At 36.6% G+C, this 24095-nt stretch overlaps 2 protein-coding genes across 3 annotated transcripts; one reads left to right on the top strand and one right to left on the bottom strand.

Annotated features, from left to right (window-relative positions):
• Positions 1 to 3645: 3645 nt before the first annotated feature.
• LOC100888908 (motile sperm domain-containing protein 1) lies at positions 3646 to 13233 on the bottom strand. 2 transcript variants are annotated; one of them, XM_030982276.1, is made up of 6 exons: positions 13124 to 13233; positions 7841 to 8046; positions 6735 to 6810; positions 5423 to 5637; positions 4531 to 4689; positions 3646 to 3927 (listed from the first exon to the last, which is right to left on the bottom strand). In XM_030982276.1, exons 2-6 carry the CDS (start codon positions 7989 to 7991, stop codon positions 3896 to 3898), a joined length of 633 nt encoding a protein of 210 aa, XP_030838136.1. In that variant the 5' UTR covers positions 7992 to 8046; positions 13124 to 13233; the 3' UTR covers positions 3646 to 3895. The 2 variants fall into 2 exon arrangements, with proteins under 2 accessions (XP_030838136.1, XP_003730214.1); XM_003730166.3 differs by lacking the exon at positions 13124 to 13233 and adding an exon at positions 9062 to 9316.
• Positions 9382 to 23366, top strand: LOC591269 (acyl-coenzyme A thioesterase 9, mitochondrial). The gene is made up of 13 exons (XM_030982275.1): positions 9382 to 9419; positions 10460 to 10587; positions 12707 to 12752; positions 13144 to 13346; positions 15205 to 15291; positions 16384 to 16487; positions 17181 to 17254; positions 18096 to 18275; positions 20130 to 20220; positions 21008 to 21093; positions 21657 to 21744; positions 21893 to 22043; positions 22785 to 23366. The coding sequence occupies exons 1-13, from the start codon at positions 9400 to 9402 to the stop codon at positions 22877 to 22879; spliced, it is 1353 nt and encodes a 450-aa protein (XP_030838135.1). The 5' UTR covers positions 9382 to 9399; the 3' UTR covers positions 22880 to 23366.
• The last annotated feature ends 729 nt before the right edge of the window (positions 23367 to 24095 follow it).

The raw sequence follows: 24095 nt of genomic DNA on the forward strand, positions 1-24095 counted from the left end.
TTAAATTTGATTGAAAGTGGTCTAGATGGGAGTATAAAGAAACCATTTTTGGTTGTATTATTTGACAAGAGCAAGAAAGTTGTTAATTCTCATCAATATTCTGCTCGTCGTAATAACACAAGGCTAACACCCTTCTGCTTATCATAGATTTGACTTGGCCTAAAGGTTGTTTCAATTGTAAGAACAGTGAAACCTGTCCTAGCAATCACCTGTGTAGAAGAAAGACCACCTGTCTATAAAGATCATGGCCCGTTACATAAAACTTTCCATTGATGGTTACTTTGCTATCAATATTAACTACCATGGCAACATCAATCAATAACCAATCAAATCAAGGTTTCCATGGAAGTTACCATTAATGGCAAAGTTACCATCAATGCTTAGTTCTATGCAATGGTGCCCACATGTTTTGTTTCCTTTTAAAATTATGTCCTATTGAAACTTGTAATCAACCAAACACATCTACAAAGACTACCAGCATAATAACGACCAATTTTGATGTCTCCCTCAAGTGGTCTTTATAAACAGGTTTCACCTTATCAAACATGCGTTTCCCTGCACACTAAACTACAGTACAGTCTGTATACAAACACTGCTCTAGGGCAACAGAAATTTTAGACTTTTGGTCATGTGACTACCGACTCAGCTGGACTCCATTGATATATGATTTGCACTCCAATCTCACAGGTGGTCCAGTTTTCAAATGAGCTCATCTCAAGATCGTAAACTCAGGCAATCAACAGAAACTGTGTAAAGGAGAGATTAACTTAAAAATCGTTTTTTAATCAGCACTTTGTGTTCATACACATATATCAGCATGACATTGAGATGCACATACATGTACATGTATATGCACCTTCTCCATATTTTCATACATTTAACCAAACACACATGAAACTTAAACATCAATTAACATAAAAATGTGTACATAATTCATGAAGAACTTTAAACTGATTTTTTTTTTCATTCCATAAAAAACGTTACTTCAAATCTAAAGCTCTGCTCATATTGAGTTCTAAAATTTGAAGTAATGAACTTCTATGCAATAGATGAAAATTAATTCTTTCTTCATTATCAAATGACCTGTTTCAGTAGTTTTTCTACTGACAGTGAAGAAAGAACCAATTTTCAATTAAGATTAGCAATAAGATGAACGTTTTCGGTGATGTATGTACTACATGTACATGTGTTACATAACATTTTCATAAACGTGGTGCTTCGTGATGTATATATATATATATATATATATATATATGACTGTCTATAATGCAATTCAATTACCAATTACTTTAAGGCGAGCAATCATAAAGAATAATACTAAGTACAAATTAAAAAAGATAGTAATATATTACGGTTTTATCTATCAGTCTATCCATGTATAAACAAGTCAAAAGATAGGAAGAAATTTTGATGAATTCTATATCAAATTAAAAACAATCAAACAACAAACGAACAAACAAACTAGAGATAGATAGAGGGAGAGAGAGGGAGAGAGAAGCAGTGAAATGTACAGTGGTCATGGATTGCTTAAAATGGCAATGTGAGAGAGAGAGAAAGAGAGAGAGAGAGAGAGAGAGAGAGAGAGAGAGATGGGAGAAATCTAATGTGATCACAGATTTCTAAAATGGCAAATCAACTTGTCTTTTCAAATTTGCAAATAAAGAGAAAGTGTGTTTGAGAGAGAGAGAAAGAGAGAGAGAGAGAGAGTGAGAGAGAAAAGAAAGAAAGAAAGAAAGGGAACCTAATAAGAAGAAAAATACATAGAATATGATTACACATTACACAATATGACATCCCAGCTAACTTTCAGTGTTGAAATACACTGCCATATATTGGAATTGTTCTATTTACAATAGCATTGCAATTTTCCTTTCATTTTGCAATAAAAGTTTATTTGAAGTATATCACACAACAACAATATTTTAAAACGCTAAAAATAAATACTTGATACTACCTACTGCTTAAGGGCTTGTTCAGATATAGCATGGTAAACCGCCATAAAAACAACACCACATTTTCCATGTAAATGAATGTCAATTTTGCACAACCAAGGACATGCATACATTCACTGAGCTCTGTGTTATAACTTATAACATACAGAAATGTGCAGTGTATTATACTTTATAACATAACATCACAATAAAAAAAACGCATCGTTTTTGCCGCGTCATATCTGATTAAGCCTGATATGTGTTTATTAATATCATATAGGGGGTGTTTCACAAAGATCCTAAGTTGAACTTAACAATTATGGAAAGCCGTTGGCATCTATGAACATCTTTTGTAAAAGTTATTTTAAAAAGCATAAAATGTTGATTCAAATCATAAATATTTTTTATTACCAACAGGGATTTCATGTTCTTGATGTGGAATTTATAAAAAGTCTAAAATACTTAAATTTTTGCTTTTGAATATATTTTATTTTAAGGCTACAAATGGCTCTCCATAACATTGAAGTCCAACTTAGAATTAAGTTTGATTTAGGATCTTTGAGAAACACCCCCATGGTGCAATAGGAATCAGCATTTTTGTTCATGTACCTAGGACGCAGCCAGTGACTACTTAAACCTAGATCCAATTCAAGAAGAACTAGCAATATCATGTCATATAAAGAATCCATACATGTCTTCTCATTATCAACTTGAGTCTGCTGGGTAATGTGACCATTTTAGATGTAGAAAAAGCCAAATCAACTGTGGATCGTAGTGACATGCATCTGACAAGTCAAAAGACTGTCCCTGATTTCAAACAAACTTGGCATTTTCTTGCTCTCAAAAGCATGCCATATGATATCCTACAATTTAAACTCTACCATTCATATATGACCATTCATAATGTTGTTCAGAGAGATTTTCAATTTATACAAAAATTATAACTTATGATATTGCAATTTCTTTCAAAGTGGACAGCAGTAAGATAATATAGCGTGCAGACTCAAAGCACTTTTGTATATGAGCAGTAGTGGAATAACACACAATTTTTTGTTTTAATTTCGTGCCGCTCGGATTAGCGAGGCATCATTGATGGAACCGTTGTATGATGACTTGATACACGTATTTCTTGTATATAAAAGGCTCAAGCAAAAAAATGGTTACGGCCCATATGACAGACGGCCCATACGACCGATAGCCCAGAGACCGACAGCCCAGAAGAACGACATTATCGGTCTAAACTCTAAAGTAATGGGTCTTCTAGCCACCTTTCAGAGGGCTCCTGCAACTGATGGCCCACGAGATCAACATTTGCCTATCAATAGAGAGTGAAATTTGCAGCGAGTGTTTTCAACCTTTTCACACATTATGGTGTACCGGGATGAAATTAGTAAAATACAGAAGCACTGCATGTTCTGTACACCTTGCACAATTCAAATCAAAACTGATTATCAATCTAAGTGCAAATAAGATTAACATGTAGAAAATAAAGAGTAATAATAAGGCCTAAAACAAAAAGATGTTGAATTGCCCTTTGCGACCGACCCACAAATTTTGAAATCAACGGTCGGCTTTTTCAATTTTTTTTTTTTTTAACCGTTTTTTTTGGAAAAAATTGTATTTTAAAGCATTCAAAACTGAGAAATATCAGCCCAAAGAGGGAGTTTAAAAAAGAAAAAGATTTCTGACTGACCGACCCATGTTTTGGCACCTTAAAGGGCAATACAACATCTTTTTTTTTAGGCCTAACTTTCTTGAATAACATGAAAAATATTTATCTACACAAGATTACTTACATATATTTTCTTTGTCATGAACAGATAAAAAGTAATACCTACGTTGGCCAATGGTAGGATCCAACAAATATATCATACTCATAACGCAGGAAAGTTTCATTTCATTGCAAGGGGGTGTCCATCCATGTTCAAGCTTGGATGAGGGGTTCCTAAATGTGAGAGTTATCGTCATGTCCGTAGTAGTACCATGGTAAGGAGTCCTGGTAAAGACACGCAAGAGAGAAGAAAAAAAAATACTGATTGCGAATTTCTGAATTATTCTCCAAACAAGAACCATTGGTAGCATAAAAAGATACAGAGGAAATCTTAATTAATTTTTTATTTTTTAGAACTTGTCAGAGAATATTGGAATAGAAAAGCTCTCCCTAAATCAAATGACCATTATTTTAAAGCATTTTGCCACCCTACCCCTCACAAAGTCACAGATTAGCCCCTGGATAGTATTGCAACAAACAATGTTTCTAATTTTTTGACACTGAAAAAAGAAGAGAGAGAGAACAAGAAAGAGAGAGAGAGAGAGAGAGAGAAAGAGAGAAAGAAAAAAAGAGGGGGGGGGGGGGGGGGGGGGAGAGAGGGGAGGAGAGAAAGAGATAGAGCTGCTGTGACGGTGTATCTGTGTACATGCACAAACCACTACTATATGTAGAAAATTCACTACATGGATAAACTAAAAAAAAAAAAAAAAAAAAAAAAAAAAAAAAAAAAAAAAAAATTCCCCTGTTTTTCAGCATTTTAAATTACTGAATTAACTATTTCACATAAACTGTGCACAAAGAGAATTTTTTACAGTTTTCATACTTTACCTAAAACGTAAGCAGCTATTAGTTTCTGATTAACCGTCAAATGTAAGTAGTCTGGAAGACGAGATCCCTTCTCTCCTTGAGTTGGCAACATCAAAGCTACGATGCACATCAGGGCTAACAGGACCACTGTTGCTCCGGGCCCGGCACGCCCTCTATTGGCTGAAAAGAGAGAGTAAGAGATTATAACAACAACTGGGAATTACCCCCACTCATATTCTAGTAGCTCTTCTGTCCCCTCTGCTCAATCATACTTTTAAAGAAACTAGTAAAATGTGGAATTCCAAAGTTCTTGTTGTGTTTATACATGAACATATATTTAGTGACATGAATTCAAGCACACCGGTTAATTGTAGGAAGTTTCAATTTTATCCACATTCAAATTGAGCAAATCAGCTATAAAATAACCCCCTTCACTGAAAAATAAACACTTGGCATATATTTCTTGAAATATAGACATTCCACAGCATTTCACCTTGCACTTTGATCCTAATCAATCAATCATTGAAAGAAGGATTGTGCACTGTCTTTAACTCGGGCGGTGACAGGTGTAAGCTGTCCCATACATTACCCTACCCTAAAAATCATATCCAAAAATAAGAAAAGTAGGTAAAACCACTCTGACCCCTTACTATTTTGCAAACAATCTGAATTATCTTTAAAATAATGGGTATATGGGACTACATAAGAATATTTGGTCCAAACGTAGCTTTCTCATCATATTTTGATTATGAGAGCATTTGAAGAGCAATTTTTTTAGGAGACATTTCTGCTATGATCATTCTTTCAAACTGACATCAAAAGAACAATAAAGCTCATGCATTATTATTTGTCATCTTTCAAGAACTCGACCTCTAATCTTGAGATATGTTGCTTCTAAGATCTACAGTCATACCTTGAGCAAAGACGAGATTAGAGGAGGATGGAGATGAGCCTTGAGAACTGGTATCTTCGTTGTCCTGATCGCCCCGCCCTTGAGCAGTGGCTGCTAGCAGTGCCGGGACGTCCTTACGACCTATGACCTCACGCTGGCCGTGGTGGTAGAGGTTAAGGCGGAACTTGTCTCTTTGACCAAACCCTGTTTCACTAAGTTCTTTGATCCGAATCAGTCTGTCAAGGAACAATTTTGTATGTTTTTTTGGTTACTCAGGCAAGTCCTAGTTGTTATATACTTTAATGACTAGATGTATATCAGAATGTTGGTGCATCTATAAATGGGTGTATTAAGTTAATAGCCCTACTAGAGCATGAGTCTGACGACACATGAAGTAAAATGATACTTCTGGTGCCAGTTTATTGTCATATGTGTACTTCCCTAATATCTGGTAACGTACAGCAGACCCCTTGACCCATTGCCCAGTGCCCACTCAGAAAGATTTATACACTCATGAAATACTAAAATCTTTAAAAAAAATACCATGATTATGTACCATATAATATACAAATAGTGAATGGCCATGAGTGCAATGGTACAAGATTTTGCACGAGGTGAAAGATAAGAGACACTATATTCAACGAGGAGCAGCCGAGTGGAATGGCGCGTCTCATCTTTCACTGAATGCAAAATATTGTTCCATTGCACGAATAAAGACCATGCACTATTTGATTTATACAACACCTAAACAATTTCCTTGGCATAAATCTCACCAGGTTTTGTCTGTTTTCAATTGATGAAATTGTCGATAGTGAACGCGCACTAAAGTAGGCAGCAAACCATGCGCGTACCAACCTTTATGTTTAATGTGACGCGGAGTGCAATTTCGTTTGATCCTTTCGCACCATTGCACTCTGACGTTACTTAGCTCACAATATACTTTGTACATCGTTAGTGACGTCAGAGTGCAATGGTGTGAAAGGATCAAACGGAATTGCACGACTGGAGAATGATGCCGTTCAATGGTACTTTTAGCGTATATCATGTGATCAAGAATTGACCAATGAGGTTGCAAGAATCTTAGTAGGCGTTGTATAATACCATATACCATATAATTAATGAAGAAAAATAATGTCATCATGAAATTAATTTCTAATTTTCATTTCATAACCTGAATCATTCTGCTAATCACTTTACAGAATTACAATATGGAAAACAGGGTTCGCACTAGGCAATTCATAATTTAGTGAACTAAATTAAGCCACATATAATTGAATTGGGCCACTTTAAGGATACCTAAAGCTCTACATCCTATACGTAGGAAGGTACTTACATATCAACACAACAGCCAGGTCTTACAGTGCCTTCTGAGTCAACAACATTATACTTCCGAGGAGCTGTGCATAAAACTAAAATGAAGCAAATAAAAAAAGGGATTCATGTACGATGAAAAAATTTGTTGAAGTAAGACAAGAGAAATAAATGAACATGAACATTTTTGCTTGAATCAACATCCTATCATCATGATAGGTATAAGCTTTGATTCCCATTGTCTAGTTGCTCAAGCTTTTGTCATTTGAGATTTGAAATGAATATGATAAGAAAAGAAAATATAGGCAACTAAATAACAATTAGCATTCACATCAGGCAACTACAACTTTGTAATCTTGTAGTGTGTGAACAAATGGAAGTTCATCAAGAAAATTGTTTTGGCACTGACCCTGTATGATGTATGTGCACTGGAAAAATATCAATTCAATTAATTTATTTTTCCTCTTTCAATCGTTCATATTTACAATGATGGTACATTTTAACATATTCACATATTTATATACATATAGATCAATTTGCACAATACAATACATTACAAAAATAAACATGAAATTGAAAGAGAAGGAGGGCCGACTAAAAAGCAGAGCTTGTAGGGTGTAAGCCCCCCTGTAAAAGTAATTATTATGAATTATTTTTTTATGAGAAGAAAAAAAACACAATAACAATAACTGATTCAGTAATACAAAAAAAAAAAATCACTTTTAAACGCAAAACATTGATAAATACATACATGTTTATAAAAAGAAACAATCAAAGTTGCATAAAGTCACACTACAAATTATATCTGATTCCAAAATTCCAATTTGCCGATTTGGTTCTAAAAATCGTTCAGAATATGACTAAATCGTACTGATTGGCAGGTCTGCTTTATAGGGGGAGGGGGGGGGGGGGGCACAATTTAAAAAAAATCTGTGACATCAAAGAAAAAAGGTGAAAAATCAAGTTCATTTTGGGTCTACGACATAAAAGGGGGGGGGGGGCGCATATACATGTACATGTAAACACAATAAGAGGGCACAATATTTTGTACAAAGGTATGGATGATTCAATTGTTTTTAAAGACATTTGCAAAGGGTACTTGCGTCCCCAAAGCTGCCTGAAACTTACCCTTGAATCGAAACGGGAAATCATATGGGTTGTAGATGGTCAATACTTGCTTGTGGGATTTTCGGTCATCAACGTAAAAGGCTAGCTCGGTGGGGAAAACAAAAATCGGAATCTTTCCATCTCGAAGACGTGGTTGCTGTTCTAAAGGCATATGATTGGTTAATCCTGTCCAGTTCTCTCACATCAGGCACGATGAATCAAAATACCTGGATTTGGAAAAGATATACCGGTATTGGGTCTTTCATGCAGTCTTCATGTTCCTTCATGTGATGTCTAAATGAACTCTTTATATACCAAACAAATAATTCACAAAAATGAAAAAACACAAACAAATTAAAAGTAAAATGTAAAAGGATTTGTAAAGTGAATATAAACATATTAAAAAAAATAATAACGTTAAGAGGATTTAAACACGTACATGTACATGTACATGTAATTTATAAAATTATAAGCATTCAATTTACTTTAAAAAAAAGGTAAAAATACGATAATCAAGTTAAAATAGTGAAGTAAAATATTGAAGAGCATTTGATAATGTGATTTATAGGACCTAGACTACATGTAAATAATGAATTCTTGTTTGATATAACAATCATTGAAGTCAATTTCAGGAGTCCACAGCATAACGGAAGAAAATGAAATTGAACTGGAAGCCCAACTGCTGAGAACATAGCATTCTTCCAGAATCTTGGGTAAACGTAAAGAGTAAAGATTACTATTAATTAAAGATCACCTATGGATGTATTTTATTAAACATACTTTATAGGTGATCTTTAATTATTCATTTGCGAAGATGAAGAAATAAAGTTATTTAGATCTGACAATGATGATCATCATGGTCAAAGAAAAAACTAGTTAACTGCAATGTGCTGATCTCCTTTTGGATGTTATTATCAACAAGTTGACTGACTCACAAAAAAAATGATGACTCGATTGGAAAAATGAGTCATACAAAATTGTCAACACATCATTCATCAATGATAAAACATAACCAACAAATAACAAATTAAACAAAACAATTAGAACTACAAAAAATAACCCATCCCCATCCAAAAAAGCAAACAAAAGAACCAAAACAACAACAACAATGACCACAAAAAAGTATTAAGATAAACATACACTCAATCTCAGTCTATACAATAAAAAGCTAGAGTAGAGTCTAGAGAGCCTGACATGGCTGAGCTGAATTTGAACGAGAAGACAAAGCGACTTTTAACTTACGTTGAAATCAATGTGCGGGACTAGAAAAACCCAGTCAAATTCAGTGTCGAGACGATTCTGTCTAATCACAGCTCTCTCTGGTCAAAATTTAACTTTCTAACTCTAGCTCTAGACTCTAAATGTACTTGCATAAAATTGCTTGAACAATACGAAGCGAAGTAGACTAGTTTAAAGACATGAATGAAGGCAAAGACGGGCGCTGGCCGTGGGAACGTTTGAAGTATGACGGCTAGCTGAAACATCGAAAACAAAACAAAAACAAATCATTTCGTCATCATCGAAGTGCAGTCAGGCGTGACCTCGACAGTATAAGAATTAAGGAAGTGCTTTGTGACAAAATGTCTGTTAGTCGACTATGGTAAGTCAGTTAGATAATTACCAATGCCTTTGAATTGACTTTTTGAATAAATAGTAGTGTAATCAAGTCATTAAAAACAATTTAAAGGTCAGAATAATAATTTTCTGCCTTGGTTTTGGTGCAGTCCAGTCCCAAACGTTCAAAAAAATGTTTGCTTGTTAGTTGCTGTGTCGGTTGTGTGTGAAAGGGGGGGGGGGGGGGGGGGAGGGGGCGGGGGCGGGGTGAGGGACTGTATGCATTGTACACACAAATTATTAATTTTGTTGTTTATAGTAGACCTATGTGAACATATATATTATTATGTAGATCTAGATTTAGACTACAGTATTATTAGAGTCTAACGTTAGATCTAGTCTAGACTCTAGTCTAGAAATATAATTCTAGATCTAGATCTAGATCTTAGATTTTGGTATTTGCCTCCCTAATTATGGCTTGACCTTGGGTTCTGGGTGGGGGGGGGGGGGAGGCACATAGAACTTTAGCGTACAATTAGCGCATGCAAAAATCGTTCATCCGATCTCAGCAAATCACAGCCTCATTTTAAAGTGGCGCCGACAAGGGCCCTTTATTTTTGCTATAGTCTAGCTGTTTTCCATTTACTCCATGCTAAGATATTTATTCGATGAGCAAGCTTGCGAGTTTCCGTTTTTTTGCTTAAATTCAAAGCCACTCGAGCGGATCGGCCAATGAGAGCGCGTAAACTCACTTTACAGCGCTCAATGCGCAACGTTCTTTGTGGGGGGGGGGTGGGGTGGAGCTTTTAGTTTTTGCCTTGGTCATACAGGACTAGACCCTAGTATATATAGCATGTAACAAATCATAACTGGAGAATTAGAAATGGGAACTCTTATAGTCCAGATAAAACTAAAAGATTTCAGTCTAAGATTTCAGCCTAAAAACCCTAGGCTAGTAAGAGTACGTCATGCCTAACTAGTTTTGGGGATATAATTATAAATGAGGTCAGAACATTCATTGTGTATCAGTAATCACCATCTCTCGATCCATTATGAGCTGGCTATTTTGTTTGTTCCGTGTTACAGGCGAGGGTTCTCATCGCGGTTGCCTATCAACCAAACACTCCTAAGTTACAGAAGAACTTGGAGACAGCCTCAGAGATGTATCATCAGCTATAGCAAGACGGATGGAGAGATCCTCACAGTCAAACAGAGTGAGTATAATGGGTTATCCGACAAATGCTCTGATGCTAATTGATCCAGCAACAATTGCTCCAAGGTCAATTTACTACATGAAGTGACTTTATAGCTTAAGCCCTTGATCCACGTTACACTATAGCCTACTGTCTACATCAAATCCTAACTCTCATCCTAACCCTAAGTCCTAACCCTAGCCTTCAAGTTCAAGTTTTACTTTCACATCTGATTTTTTTAAAAAAGTACAATTTACCGTATATGCATACCATAAAACCAAACCTTAAGATAAAACATCTTCAATTTAAATCATAATGTGGTGGGAAAAAACAGAGGCCAATGGCCTATCAAGGTTATTCCCAAAGATATATCCTTATTGTAATCATAAACCTAACCCTCTATCTTTGATGATTTTAAAACCAGAGCTATTGTTGCTCTGCCAAAATGGATCACTATGAGAGCAGGGTAATTTTTATGGTACCAGATAATCAAAAGAACCTCCACCAAAATCATAAGTAATGTGCTTTTATGAGATAATGGTCCATAAGGTTTTAGGAGTGGCAGTAGTACCGCTTCTCCTTTGTATTTTTGGCTCTCATACTACCATGGTTTCTTTATTTCAAACATAGAGTTGATATGATTTCCTTGGGCACCGGAAATCATACTCATTTATACTTTTATAGGTCAGATCATGGAACACCAACAAAATCCTTCCCGTAGAGATTGCCTGATTGCCTTCATGGGTTTACTTCTAAGCATGTATGTGTACAAGTGTCACAACTATGTCCCTCAATATTCTATGATTTCAAAGAAAAGGTATGCCAACTATCAAGATCCAATCTATTTATAAATGACCCTGCTTGAGAAGAAATGCCAACTAAAATCAGTTGTTTGGTTTGTCATGGGGCGTTCATATTTTGTGGTCATATAAACCTTTCAGATTTGTTTGTTTAAATGAATGCTCACTCAAATGAGCTGATCAGTGTAATATCATTAGGATGTCATTTCCTGTAGTACTATTCTTCGCCATCCAAAACAGCAGCTTTATTTTGTAATATGCCTACATCTACTACTGATCACACTAGAATATACTCAAAATTCTAAGTTTTATGATACTCGATCAGTCCTAAGTAACAGGCTAGTTTCAGATTACAGTTAGGGCATGTTCAGCTAAAAGAAATGATTTATATGTGACCCGCCATGAAAACTATCTCCAAGTATTTCTGGTAATGCGTGTCCACAGATCAGTAAAAGTTGCATGTGCAAATTTGGGTCATCTGTACCATCTACTAAGTTACTAACTGGCTTATTAGGTCAGTACCATGATGATCATCATCAAGTTTTTCTTGTTAAAGATAAAGACCAGTTATGGTCATGTGATTGCATTGTGAAAGAAACGTGGAATTGATCAGAAAAGGTTGATCATCTAGCATATAAGTATTGGTGTGTACTGCAAGGTTCTGGAATCATCAAAATGATAAGAAATTTGGCCCAGTCTTGGTAAAGTTACAAGCACTGTACACAGAAAGATGTATATGGGACTCTGCAACACGTGGACAACACGTGCGCGATATCTACCAGGTCCAAATATTTTACCAAATATATCAATTAGTAGGCGGTTTCTCGGCAAAATTTGTATCATTACGTATTTAGTCAAAACATATTCTTTCACATGATTGGTAATAAGAGCTTCCATTTCATTTTTTGAGAGGGGGGCGTTTCCAAAACTGGTCTATACCTTTAATCTTCATTTAAGATAAATCTGTAGAAAAGACCTTGAGTGTCTGGCACTTCAATACTTTGAAATAAGTTTACATCTACTGATGATTACAATTCACAATTTTCAAATGATTTGAATGAACATTTATTTTCTTCCATTCAACTTGACAACATATTTAACATATGTTTAAACAATACAATTCATACATAGGAACATAAATATAATTAAAGAACTTGTATTACAAGGAAGAAGGCGCGAAACCTGATAAACAGAGCTTGTAATGGGTATGCCCGAATACACAAATACATAATATACATTATAAATGGAAGAAAGGAAGAAAGGAAGGAAGAAAGGGATAGCCAAAGAGGAGAGGAGGATAGAGAGCTTGAATGTTTCTGTTTATATGTTTGTATCAATAGTGAGGAAGAAAATGGTGGAGTTTACTGGAGCACAGAAGCAGTGGAGGTATGTATACATAGTTTATGCTTATCATTTTTGTATTGAAAATTTGGGAGATTGTGAGATAAAGAAATCAACTTTATTCAATTATATCATTTAAAATAAGGAGTATTTTTACTTGTTTTGTAATGAAATTGATTTAAAATAGAAAATAGTTGTCATATTTTTGAGTAGTTTCAAAATTATTTGTCCTGTTATATAAGCACTTAATTCTTTCTGATGCAAAACAGAAGGTCCTAATCCAAATATCTCTTGGGGGGGGGGGGGGGTGGGTGGGGGTTAGACTAGAAGACGGTAGTAGTACTCAAATCAAATCCAAGGAAACTTCACATTCATCTCCATTCATCCATATGACCTTTAACCTTCATTTATATTACCTTTGACCTTCATTATCCAGTCTGGATGGGAAGAATGCAGACCGGTCAGCACTGTCCAGCCTCTTGGCCCAAGACCAGACGGGATTGGAGCCCCGGAAGATTTCCGACAGCTACGATGAGATCTGCATCCCACTCTCTGACCCTGTCCAAAGAGACAAATACATGAATATGTATAACAGCATCCGTATTGGAAGGATACTGGAAGACATTGATATGTTTGGTGGTGAGTATTGCAGATGAGCTGTAGGCATAGATGGTTAAACACCAGGGGAGTGTTTCACAAAGACTAAGATCGACTTTAAGTTTTGACTTAAATATGGTAGGCCATTCATGTCACTGGTTGCTCTCACCATCGGTCTCTCAATTATGATCTTTAGATATATTTTCCTTTAATAATGCACTATCAAAAAAGCTGAATTCTGTAGATGTGTGACCATGATTTGTACGTCCCTTGAGAGACCATTGCCAGTAAATGGTGAGAGCAAACAGTGGCATGAACGGCCTGTCATAGTTAAGTCCGACTTAAAGTCGATCTTAGTCTTTGTGAAACACTCCCCAGACTGGACTCTGGAGATGTGAAGGTTGTGGGTTCAAGCCCCAGCACAGCCCCTACATCCATTGGCGAAATCCTTAGGTACACTTTATACTCTGGATCCAAGTGCATGTGTAATCAATGTTTATTCCGTAGTAAGGACATTTCTTAATGTTAAAGCAGCATCACAGCTGCTTTGCTTCATACTGAGGTCATAGGTCATTAGGTCATAACCCTGGAGTGCTAGGAGTGATACACCTGACAGACATGAGCAAAACACAGTATATTTTTTTCCCTCAAATTTAAAGGTAAACATTCTTCCTTATATTTGTCATTGAATGCTTTCACAATGAAGAGAAAAGAAAGACCAAAGGTCATTTGTCATTGTACTTGTATATGTCATATGAATATTCATTGAATATTTCATTTTGTGTTCTGTACCTAAGCTTTCTCTCTTCTCTCTCTCTCTCTCTCTCTCCCTCTCTCTCACCTTTTCTTCCGGCTGTCTTCTCTTTTCATTGCTATTATGTTCTCTTTCATACATATATCTTTCATTATTTATCTACCTATTACTCTCTCTCTATCTCTCTCTCTCTCTATCTCCCTCTCTCTCACCTTTTCTTCCGGCTGTCTTCTAATATGTTCTCTAACATGTATCTTTCATTATTTATCTACCTATAACTCTCTATATCTCTCTCATTTTCTTCTCACAGTGTGGTTACGTTAGACACAGCAAGCCAGCCAAAGATATAGATATTTCTACCTTTAACTCTCTATCTCTATCTCTCTCATTTTCTTCTCACAGTGTGGTTATGTTAGACACAGCAAGCCAGCCAAAGCAATAGATATTTCTACCTTTAACTCTCTATCTCTATCTCTCTCATTTTCTTCTCACAGTGTGGTTATGTTACAGACACAGCAAGCCAGCCAAAGCAATAGATATTTCTACCTTTAACTCTCTGTCTCTATCTCTCTCATTTTCTTCTCACAGTGTGGTTATGTTAGACACAGCAAGCCAGCCAAAGCAATAGATATTTCTACCTTTAACTCTCTATCTCTATCTCTCTCATTTTCTTCTCACAGTGTGGTTATGTTAGACACAGCAAGCCAGCCAAAGCAATAGATATTTCTACCTTTAACTCTCTATCTCTATCTCTCTCATTTTCTTCTCACAGTGTGGTTATGTTACAGACACAGCAAGCCAGCCAAAGCAATAGATATTTCTACCTTTAACTCTCTATCTCTATCTCTCTCATTTTCTTCTCACAGTGTGGTTATGTTACAGACACAGCAAGCCACCCAAAGCAATAGATATTTCTACCTTTAACTCTCTATCTCTATCTCTCTCATTTTCTTCTCACAGTGTGGTTATGTTAGACACAGCAAGCCAGCCAAAGCAATAGATATTTCTACCTTTAACTCTCTATCTCTATCTCTCTCATTTTCTTCTCACAGTGTGGTTATGTTACAGACACAGCAAGCCAGCCAAAGCAATAGATATTTCTAACTTTAACTCTCTATCTCTATCTCTCTCATTTTCTTCTCACAGTGTGGTTATGTTACAGACACAGCAAGCCAGCCAAAGCAATAGAAGTTTCTCCTCTTGTGATTGTGACTGGCCTTGTAGACAGAATAGGTAGGTTAACCCATTGCTTACTGGAACCTGATGGTCCCTGTGTTAAGTCTATAGGAATTAGATAATTCAGTAGTCAACGGGTTAAGCCCCAACCTGATATGAGGTGGCGAACAGCCTATGTAACAACAACAAGAAAAAATAAATGCAGCAAAATAAAAATGACAAAATAAAAATGCCTTTTAATCTTCACTTTTTGTGGTACTTTCTTGGAACTTATGGCATAAAAACTCATCTATGTGGCTGATTGAGGTTTGTAAGAATAACAGATGTTATCAATAAGTGATGCTGTATCTGTGGTTATTCTAGTTGGATTTAAAAAAGCGGGATGAAATTAATTTAAGAGTATCAATTCGAGTAAATAATTTATGTTTGGGGTTGAATCCAACTTCATAAGATCAACAATATAATCCCCCAAGAGTATATTTGTTTAGTACCAACATTAGATGTTAACCACTCGAAGGATTTTAGCAGCAAGAGCATTGCAGATATTATCAACGATGCCTCAAGTTATGTGCAGAATACAAAGGGGGATTTTTTCCCAAACTATAAGGGCCTTAGGAATTAAGATACAGAAATAACAGATCTCGAGGGGTCAGTGACACAAAAACGTAACTCCATTTTGGCCGTTTTGAGAAAAAGTGGTTTATGTGTCACTGAGCACTTGGGCTAAGCCACTAGCCATTGACTTCAATGGGGTGTTGGGTGGAGTTAAGTCTTTGTGTTTCCTGGAAAGCCCACATTTTTCTGAACATTTTGATATGAAATACTCATTTTGACAAAATATGGAGTTACGTCCTTGTGTCACTGAACCCTCAATCTTTACAAAGCTGTCTGAAAGTATGGTCAAAACCCAAAGTGCAGCCCTATCAACATTTTTATTAGGGCTATAAGGGCCTTGGGAGCAAGAAATAACTTTTAATGGCGACAGCTACTTTTGTGGTAATAATAATATAATAATAATAATAATAATACATTTATAGAGCGCAGAAACTATCCAACATTAAGTATGTATTCTACTGCGCTACTGGTAACTTCAAAACAGAAATATTTTTTTTCCTATTGCACATTTCATCTTTTATGTTTGCTTGTCAGACATGAGCACCATTGACATCATACCTGACAAGGATCTACGGCTGACTGGACATGTGACCTGGGTCGGCAAAACATCAATAGAGGTCACCATCAACCTTGAACAGGTCAGAGGTCAATTAAATGACATAGTTTGATTACTATTTACCCGTATTGATCATCTTTAGTAAGCATAGTCTTGTGGGCTTTATCAAAGGGACTTTTAATAGTAGTTTTACACAGGCACTGGGGTTTCTTTCAGTTTGTGAGGCATGTGGTGCATCATCTATATTAGTGGTTGAAAATGTTGAAATTAAAGGAAACTTTGATATTTCCCCACCAACCTAAATTGTATCCCTTTTTCAAATCTGTTGTAGCTGGATCATGTAATATTTGTGGGCTTTTCCTTTTATAAGTGGAGTGGCAACTTTTCAAGACTTGAGGTTAATGAACCAGTTTTGAGTAAGAGTAGTAGCAAGTTGTACTATAACAGTAAATAGAAGTATGGTACAAAAAAACACATGTTCGCATTTTGAAAATAATTGATTATTGACATAGAGGATACACATGGAATTTGACTTGTGTAAGTAAGTTCATGATTTGTAAAGTCATAGTACACTAATATGAACTAGGAGATTTAAGCCTTTGGATTGTTAACATCAATATCTTTGTAAATTTTGAATTTATATTGTAGGGCCTCCACGGAAAACATTACTGATGGAGCCACCTGACTAAAAAAAAACTAATAAATAAAAACTATTAAATAAATAAAATGTATATGTTCAAAAGTTGTCTTACATGTATAACGTCTTTCTCTTCAGATGATTGACAGCTCATATTCTAAGATCTTGGAGGCCAAGATTGTCAATGTTGCTAGGGATCCTCTCAACAAAAGGTGAAAGGTCAAATTTTTTCTCTTGCAAATTAGTTTCAAACTTCTGTTGAGATAATGATATGCCATTTATTTTTGTTGTTGCAAACTAAAACCCTGGATACTGTAGGCAATGTTTACAGTCATGTAAATGTTGAAAGCACTGCATTGATTATGAAATATTAATAATAATAACCTTTAAAGCAATTATGCTGCCTGTTTGATATGAATAATATTGCTGTCTTTTAACTGTATAGCATAACACACACTTCTTCCCTTAAAGTTCTGGGACCCGTTTCACAAAGCCTTTTATCAATGACAAATGACTAAAATCAGTTACAAATCTGCCGATAACCAATCAGAAGCAAGGATTTCAGTAGCTTATAACAAAATCTGTCAATTGTCACTGATGACACGTTTGTGAAACGCCCCCCAGAATAGCGAATCAAGAGAGATAGATTAAAGATTTTTGTCTTGCACCTCATCAGAGTAAACCACAAGAGTGAACAGAAAGCTGAAATTGGCCAATATAAATGCAAAATAAACAAAAAAATTGTCTGAAATAAAACAGGACCTGTCAAAGAATAAAAGCTTGAGTTTGATGGAGCCACCCTGTTCAAATTAAATAGCATCTGAGGAACTAACACTTCAACAAGCTCTGCTTCAAGTTATTTCCTCTTTTCTCATGCTTTTTCCATTATATTTCTCATTTCATTGCATATTTAATGTGATATAATTATTCTTGTATTATGTTTTGCATGAGAAATAAAATCTTTTGAATCATTTGTCTCTCTGGTACACCTTTCTTCAATTGATCATTCATCTCTTCTTTCTCTCGAATTCTTTCCTTTCCTTTCCTTTCCAGACCAGCCTTTATCAACCCATTGGTTGCTGAGTCAGAGGAAGAATCAGAGGAACTGATTGCAGGCAATGCAAGGAAGGTAGCCAGACAGGAAAGGTCTAAGGCCTCACTGTTGAAGACCGCCCCTGCGACTGAGGAGCGAGAAATCATACACAAAATGTTTGTGGAATCACTACCTGTAGGGTATGTATATACATGTATGAGTAGTGTGGCGACTTGAGTAATGAGTTTACTAGACTCGACTCAAGTCACAGCATGAAGGGACTCAATTTGAGGCTTGATCTCCTGTTAATATGACTCAATTTGAGGCTTGATCTCCTGTTGATGTGACTCAATTTGAGGCTTGATCTCCTGTTAATGTGACTCAATTTGAGGCTTGATCTCCTGTTAATGTGACTCAATTTGAGGCTTGATCTCCTTTTAATGTGACTCAACTTTGAGACTTGATCTCCTGTTAATGTGACTCAACTTTGAGACTTGATCTCCTGTTAATGTGACTCAATTTGAGGCTTGATCTCCTTTTAATGTGACTCAACTTTGAGACTTGATCTCCTGTTAATGTGACTCAACTTTGAGACTTGATCTCCTGTTAATGTGACTCAATTTGAGGCTTGATCTCCTGTTAATGTGACTCAATTTGAGGCTTGATCTCCTGTTAATGTGACTCAACTTTGAGACTTGATCTCCTGTTAATGTGACTCAATTTGAGGCTTGATCTCCTGTTAATGTGACTCAACTTTGAGACTTGATCTCCTGTTAATGTGACTCAACTTTGAGACTTGATCTCCTGTTAATGTGACTCAACTTTGAGACTTGATCTCCTGTTAATATGACTCAACTTTGAGACTTGATCTCCTGTTAATGTGACTCAACTTTGAGGCTTGATCTCCTGTTAATGTGACTCAACTTTGAGACTTGATCTCCTGTTAATGTGACTCAATTTGAGACTTGATCTCCTGTTAATGTGACTCAACTTTGGACTTGACCCCAGACAGGAGACAGTTAATTAGGCCTCTCTTTTGAAGACTTTCACCACGACCGATAAGCGAGAGATCATATGTCGGATGTTTGTTGAATCACTCCCTGTTGGGGATGTACCTGAACCAGTTTTGTTACGACTTGAGTAAGCTATATATAGAAGTATACTAGACTGGACTGGACTCAATCGCAGTTAGAAGAGACCCCCTGTTGACTTGACTTAGCTCTGGACCTGACCTGACCCCAGACAGACAGGAGAGGGCTGTAAGAGAACAAATGTAATACACCAGTTTACGGTTACAACAGTGCGCATGCGCAGACATGGGCGCCATTTTGATAGAAGGGTAAACAAATGACCTCTAGAGGTCAGTGGCTTACGCGTAAATTAAGATAGCGCCCATGCAAATTAGATGTGAGCGCACAGCGCAGGCAGTGACGCAACCATACATGCGCATCTGAAAACATTGATGACACTGCCTGCGCTGTGCGCTCACATCATATTTGCATGGACGCTTTCTTACTTTACGCGTAAAGTTTTGTTTTGTTTACCCGTATATTAAAATGGCGCCCATAACCGTAAACTGGTGTATTAAAGGAGGATACTCAATCTATCTTCATCAAAGATAAAGGGTCAGGGTCTGGGTTGAAATTCAGTTTTAGAGTTAGGTTAAAGGTGAGGGTGAATGGGAATAATGTTGGGTCCAGGGTTTGAGGTAGGAATGCAGTTAGTGTAGGATATTAACTGAGGGGGGGGGGGGGGAGGAGGGGGGCTATTGTCACTGGATCATGTATGTGTCCTACAACCTGAAGGAGGCCTGTTTTTACATAGGTTTAATTGTTTAATGATTAATATTATTTATATTTATTGGCATTTTTATAGCGCCGTCTATCTAGAAATTCTATTCCGAGGTGCATTAATTATTACCCTGGCTTTAGCCTAGCTGCCATTACAGCGCTCCAGCACTTCAAGGAATTAATTCCTGCCAGGTACCCATTTACCTCACCTGGGTCGAGTGTGGCAAATGAAGATTAATACCTTGGCTTTCATCTCCTTTTCAGGGCATCGTCATTCTCTCATCGTATCAAACCAGACAACGCTACATGGATGGATGAAACCAAACTTAAGAATGTCATTATCTGCTTCCCACAGGTAAAAATCAGTGGATCAAGTTACATGAGTGACAGAATCTGATTTGATTAGACTTAAAGATAAAGACCAGTTTTGGAAATGCCCCACTCTCAAAAAATGAAATAGAAGCTCTTATTACCAATCATGTGAAAGAATATGTTTTGACTAATACGTGATCATATAAATTTTGCCGAGAAACCGCCTACTAATTGATATATTTGGTAAATTATTATATCTATTTGGATCTGATAGAAATGGCGCATGTGTCGCGCACGTGTCGCGTAGTCCCATATACATCTTTCTGTGTACAGTGCTTGTAACTTTACCAAGACTGGGCCAAATTTCTGATCATCGGATGATTCCAGAACCTTGCAATACCAAGGCAACTAATGCAGAAGTGATTGCCTTATTTTTGTTAAGCGTCAGGACAGACACCCCCCATCATCATATTACTCTAATCTGGTAAGCTTTTGTTTCCCATGCTGCAAGCTTCTCCAGACCTTCATCATAGCTGCTGCTTACTTTTTTAATACAGTACGGAAGTGTGGTATCGTACATTCATGAAAGAGGTATACTGGTGTAAGTCAGGACCTTTTCAGTACAAGGCTGTACTTTAACCACTGAGCCATCGTGCCTCCTTTGAAGTGGTGTAATATATGCTTTGAATGTGGACAAAATTTGCTAAATCTTTGTGGAAATAAATTTAAATGACGATGAGCTAACTCCTTCAATTTTCCGTTAAGTGACCCTCTTGTAGAAATTGTTGTTAAACAAGGATAGTTTTTTAATGGGTTTTTTTTCTTCACAGGAGAGGAATCTATTTAACAAGATCTTTGGAGGTTTCCTGATGCGCCAAGCCCTGGAGCTAGCCTTTGCCAGTGCAACTCTACACTCGTGAGTTTTATCCTCAGAATGTTGGCAAACCCACATGGGGACAACTTTTGTGATGTCCCCATTAGGCCTAAAAAAAAAATGTTGTATTGCCCTTTGCAACCGACCCCAAAAATCTTGAAATTTACGGTCGGCTTTTTTTTTAAAAACATTTTTTTGAGAATTTTTTCCTAAAGAGGGAGAAGAAAAAGGAGAAGATTTTGTGACCGACCAATGTTTTGGCACCTAAAGGACGATACAACCTTCATCTTTTTTAGGCCTTATAATTATATGAAGAGATTTTGCATGAAGGTTTTTCCACATCAAAACCAAGATTCAATTTTTTAAAATGATATTTGCTCTGATTCTTCTTATTCTATTTGTCTGAAATTCCTGTCCTGGTTGTATGTGCGTGATGAAGGAATCACAAGTTTTTAGTGAATTTTTCTCTTCTAATTTTTTGTAGGTGATAATTTTCATCCTGTGATTGTACAAAACAAAGTGGAAATCTGCATGCTCTGTCATTTATTGCAAACTTTGGCACACTTGGTTTACTCTCTTTAAAAAAAATGTCTCCCCATACACAGCCATGGCAGGATTCGCATAGCAGCCATCGACAACATTCTCTTCCAGAAACCAGTCGAAGTGGGGTCATTCCTCTTCTTTCTGTCTGAGGTGAGTTACGATGCTAAAGCAGAAACTTATTCATTTAGGCATGGGGTGCACCCTCATGCCTCTCTGTAGCCATACCACTGTCCAGTATATTAGCATTATTGAAGAAAGTTACTGTCACACTTATTTGCTCTCTTTTGTCATTTCCAAGATTGCGTATACAGAGGGATGTTACATGGAAATCAGAGTTCACTCTGAGGTCGTTGACCCCCGAACAGGAGAGCATGATACGACCAACGTCTTTCATTTTACCATTGTAACAGAGAATCCGGTACCCCTAGTGTGGCCTAAGACATATGGTGGTAAGAACCGGACCTTCATGTTATCTTAGTTGTTGTCCTCCTCTTCATCTTCCTTCTCATTCTCCTACTCCTCCTTCTTGTTCTTTTTCTTTCTTCTACTTCTTCTTCTCATCCTTAACATTAAAGGCATCGTTTAACAGTGTTAAATCTGAGAGGCATGGCCCTATGTGTATTCACTGTCCGTGATATGGTGTGATATTGGTGTGATATTGAAGCCCTAAAAAATAGTGCCTCAAAACAAAAAGTGCCTCAATAAAGTAAAAATCTTTGAGTGACCGGTTTTACCATACTCATTTTCCCCTATAGACTGTAGTGCTATAAAAACTGTTAGGAAAAACAAATTCTGAAATTCCAATCATAGATATCTTGATAATCAGACAGGCGATTGGCTTGTAAAAGTCATGGGATTCATGTATGACCTAAAGGTTTATAATTATGATTGCAGCATGAGCTAAATCCAGGATTTTTTAAGAATCTGAGGCAAAGTTACCCAATTCCTTTAATCTAAAATCCAATCACAACCCCAGCCACAGACTTTAAAAAACTAATGCCAAGAGAACATATTGCCATCTTTGATGTGTATTTATCTATTTATAGAGGGAGGCTTTTTTAATCGCATACTATAGTCTTCTGGATATGTGAAAAGCATTTTTTAATCAGTATAAGTACTGCAACTATCATTCCTAGCACCATCGCCATGACAAACAGTAATCTCATCTATCATATCCATTTTCTTTTCAGAGTCCATGCTTTACCTTGACGGAAGGAGGCGGTTCCTGGAGTACAAGCGCATCAATCAAGTGACTGACACAAGCACCGTCTCCCTGACCTTCTAACTCCCAAAGACTTGTTAGAGGCATGTTTACATTGTCTTCTGACTGCCAAACACTCATTAGAGGCGTGTTTACACTGTCTTCCTAGGAGGCGTAATGTGTTCAGATTGTAGAGAAGGAAATCACGGATACCGGAACTGTCCTAATGACTTTCTAACTGCTAGTAACTTGCAAATGCATGTTTGAGCAGTCTCACAAATATATATAAAGGGATTGTGTGTTCACACTGTGCCATTATATCGTAATCTGGAAGGAAACATAGAAAGATACCGGTTCGGTCCTGCTCTTTCCTTATTAATACCTCAGTGCTTGTACAGCGCACATCATTGGTGTAGCGTCTCTATGCGCTTAGGCGCCACAGATTTATTCAACTGGCATTCGGAATGCATTTGGAATGCCCTTGTTAATCTTTCTGGAATGTATCCGGAATGCCCCCATTCTAGCCACATTCTCAAAAAATCAATGCGATCTGCGCCTATTGTCTAGAGAACAAATGGCGCTGATTGCATCGATTTTTTGAGAATTGGGCGATTAAAAAGCATTCCCGAGACGCTGACGATCAATCAGATATGCGTGATTTCTAATGCCTGCCAAAGTGACTATACCTCATAAGGTCCGACAGCACGGCGCACTTTTAGAAGGAGTAAGAATTATTTTTCTTTATCTTTTTAAACAGGGTATAACATTCGTTCTCTCAAATTCTGATTTTCTGAAGTTGATAACAGTGGAAAGACGTTGTCTCCTAATTGAAGGGAAAAAATATCTTGGCATTACATTTCCATTTTCCAATAAAAAAAAGTTACGATCGCTTTATTTCTTAACCGTTAAAATGAATTTTTGACGCTACGAGCTGGTTTTAATACAAGTATTTTCCTGCTCGAAAAAAGATTGCATTTATATAAAATAAATTGTTGTCTTTTCAAATTTCTGCCGACATAGTGTTGGAATATGAATAAGTATCATTTTTATATAGACAGCGCAGAGCACCTCTTGAAGGAAAAAGAGTTATTTTTATTTATCTTTTTAAACAAGGTAGAACATTCGTTCTCTCAACTTCTGATTTTCTGAAGTTGATAACAGCGGAAACACGTCTCCTAATTGAAGGAAAAAAATATCTTGGAATTACGTTTCCATTTTCCCATAAAAAAGTTGCGGCTGCTTTATTTCTTCCCCGATAAAATGAATTTTGATGCTACGAATAATAAGGAAGATAAATTTT

Source organism: Strongylocentrotus purpuratus, unplaced genomic scaffold (assembly GCF_000002235.5).
Source record: "Strongylocentrotus purpuratus isolate Spur 01 unplaced genomic scaffold, Spur_5.0 spur5_scaffold_12, whole genome shotgun sequence".
NCBI lineage: Eukaryota > Metazoa > Echinodermata > Echinoidea > Camarodonta > Strongylocentrotidae > Strongylocentrotus > Strongylocentrotus purpuratus.

What these genes read in the sequence shown, in the direction of transcription:
- LOC100888908 (XM_030982276.1), bottom strand. Translation starts at nt 7,991, where the DNA reads ATGCCTTTAGAACAGCAACCACGTCTTCGAGATGGAAAGATTCCGATT. An exon ending in CCTGGCTGTTGTGTTGATAT is followed by an intron (nt 5,638 to 6,734) that starts GTAAGTACCTTC and finishes GTTCCTTGACAG; the next exon opens with ACTGATTCGGATCAAAGAAC. An exon ending in AATAGCTGCTTACGTTTTAG is followed by an intron (nt 3,928 to 4,530) that starts GTAAAGTATGAA and finishes TGTCTTTACCAG; the next exon opens with GACTCCTTACCATGGTACTA.
- LOC591269 (XM_030982275.1), top strand. Translation starts at nt 9,400, where the DNA reads ATGTCTGTTAGTCGACTATG. An exon ending in AGGGATCCTCTCAACAAAAG is followed by an intron (nt 17,255 to 18,095) that starts GTGAAAGGTCAA and finishes TTTCCTTTCCAG; the next exon opens with ACCAGCCTTTATCAACCCAT. An exon ending in TCCTCTTCTTTCTGTCTGAG is followed by an intron (nt 21,745 to 21,892) that starts GTGAGTTACGAT and finishes GTCATTTCCAAG; the next exon opens with ATTGCGTATACAGAGGGATG.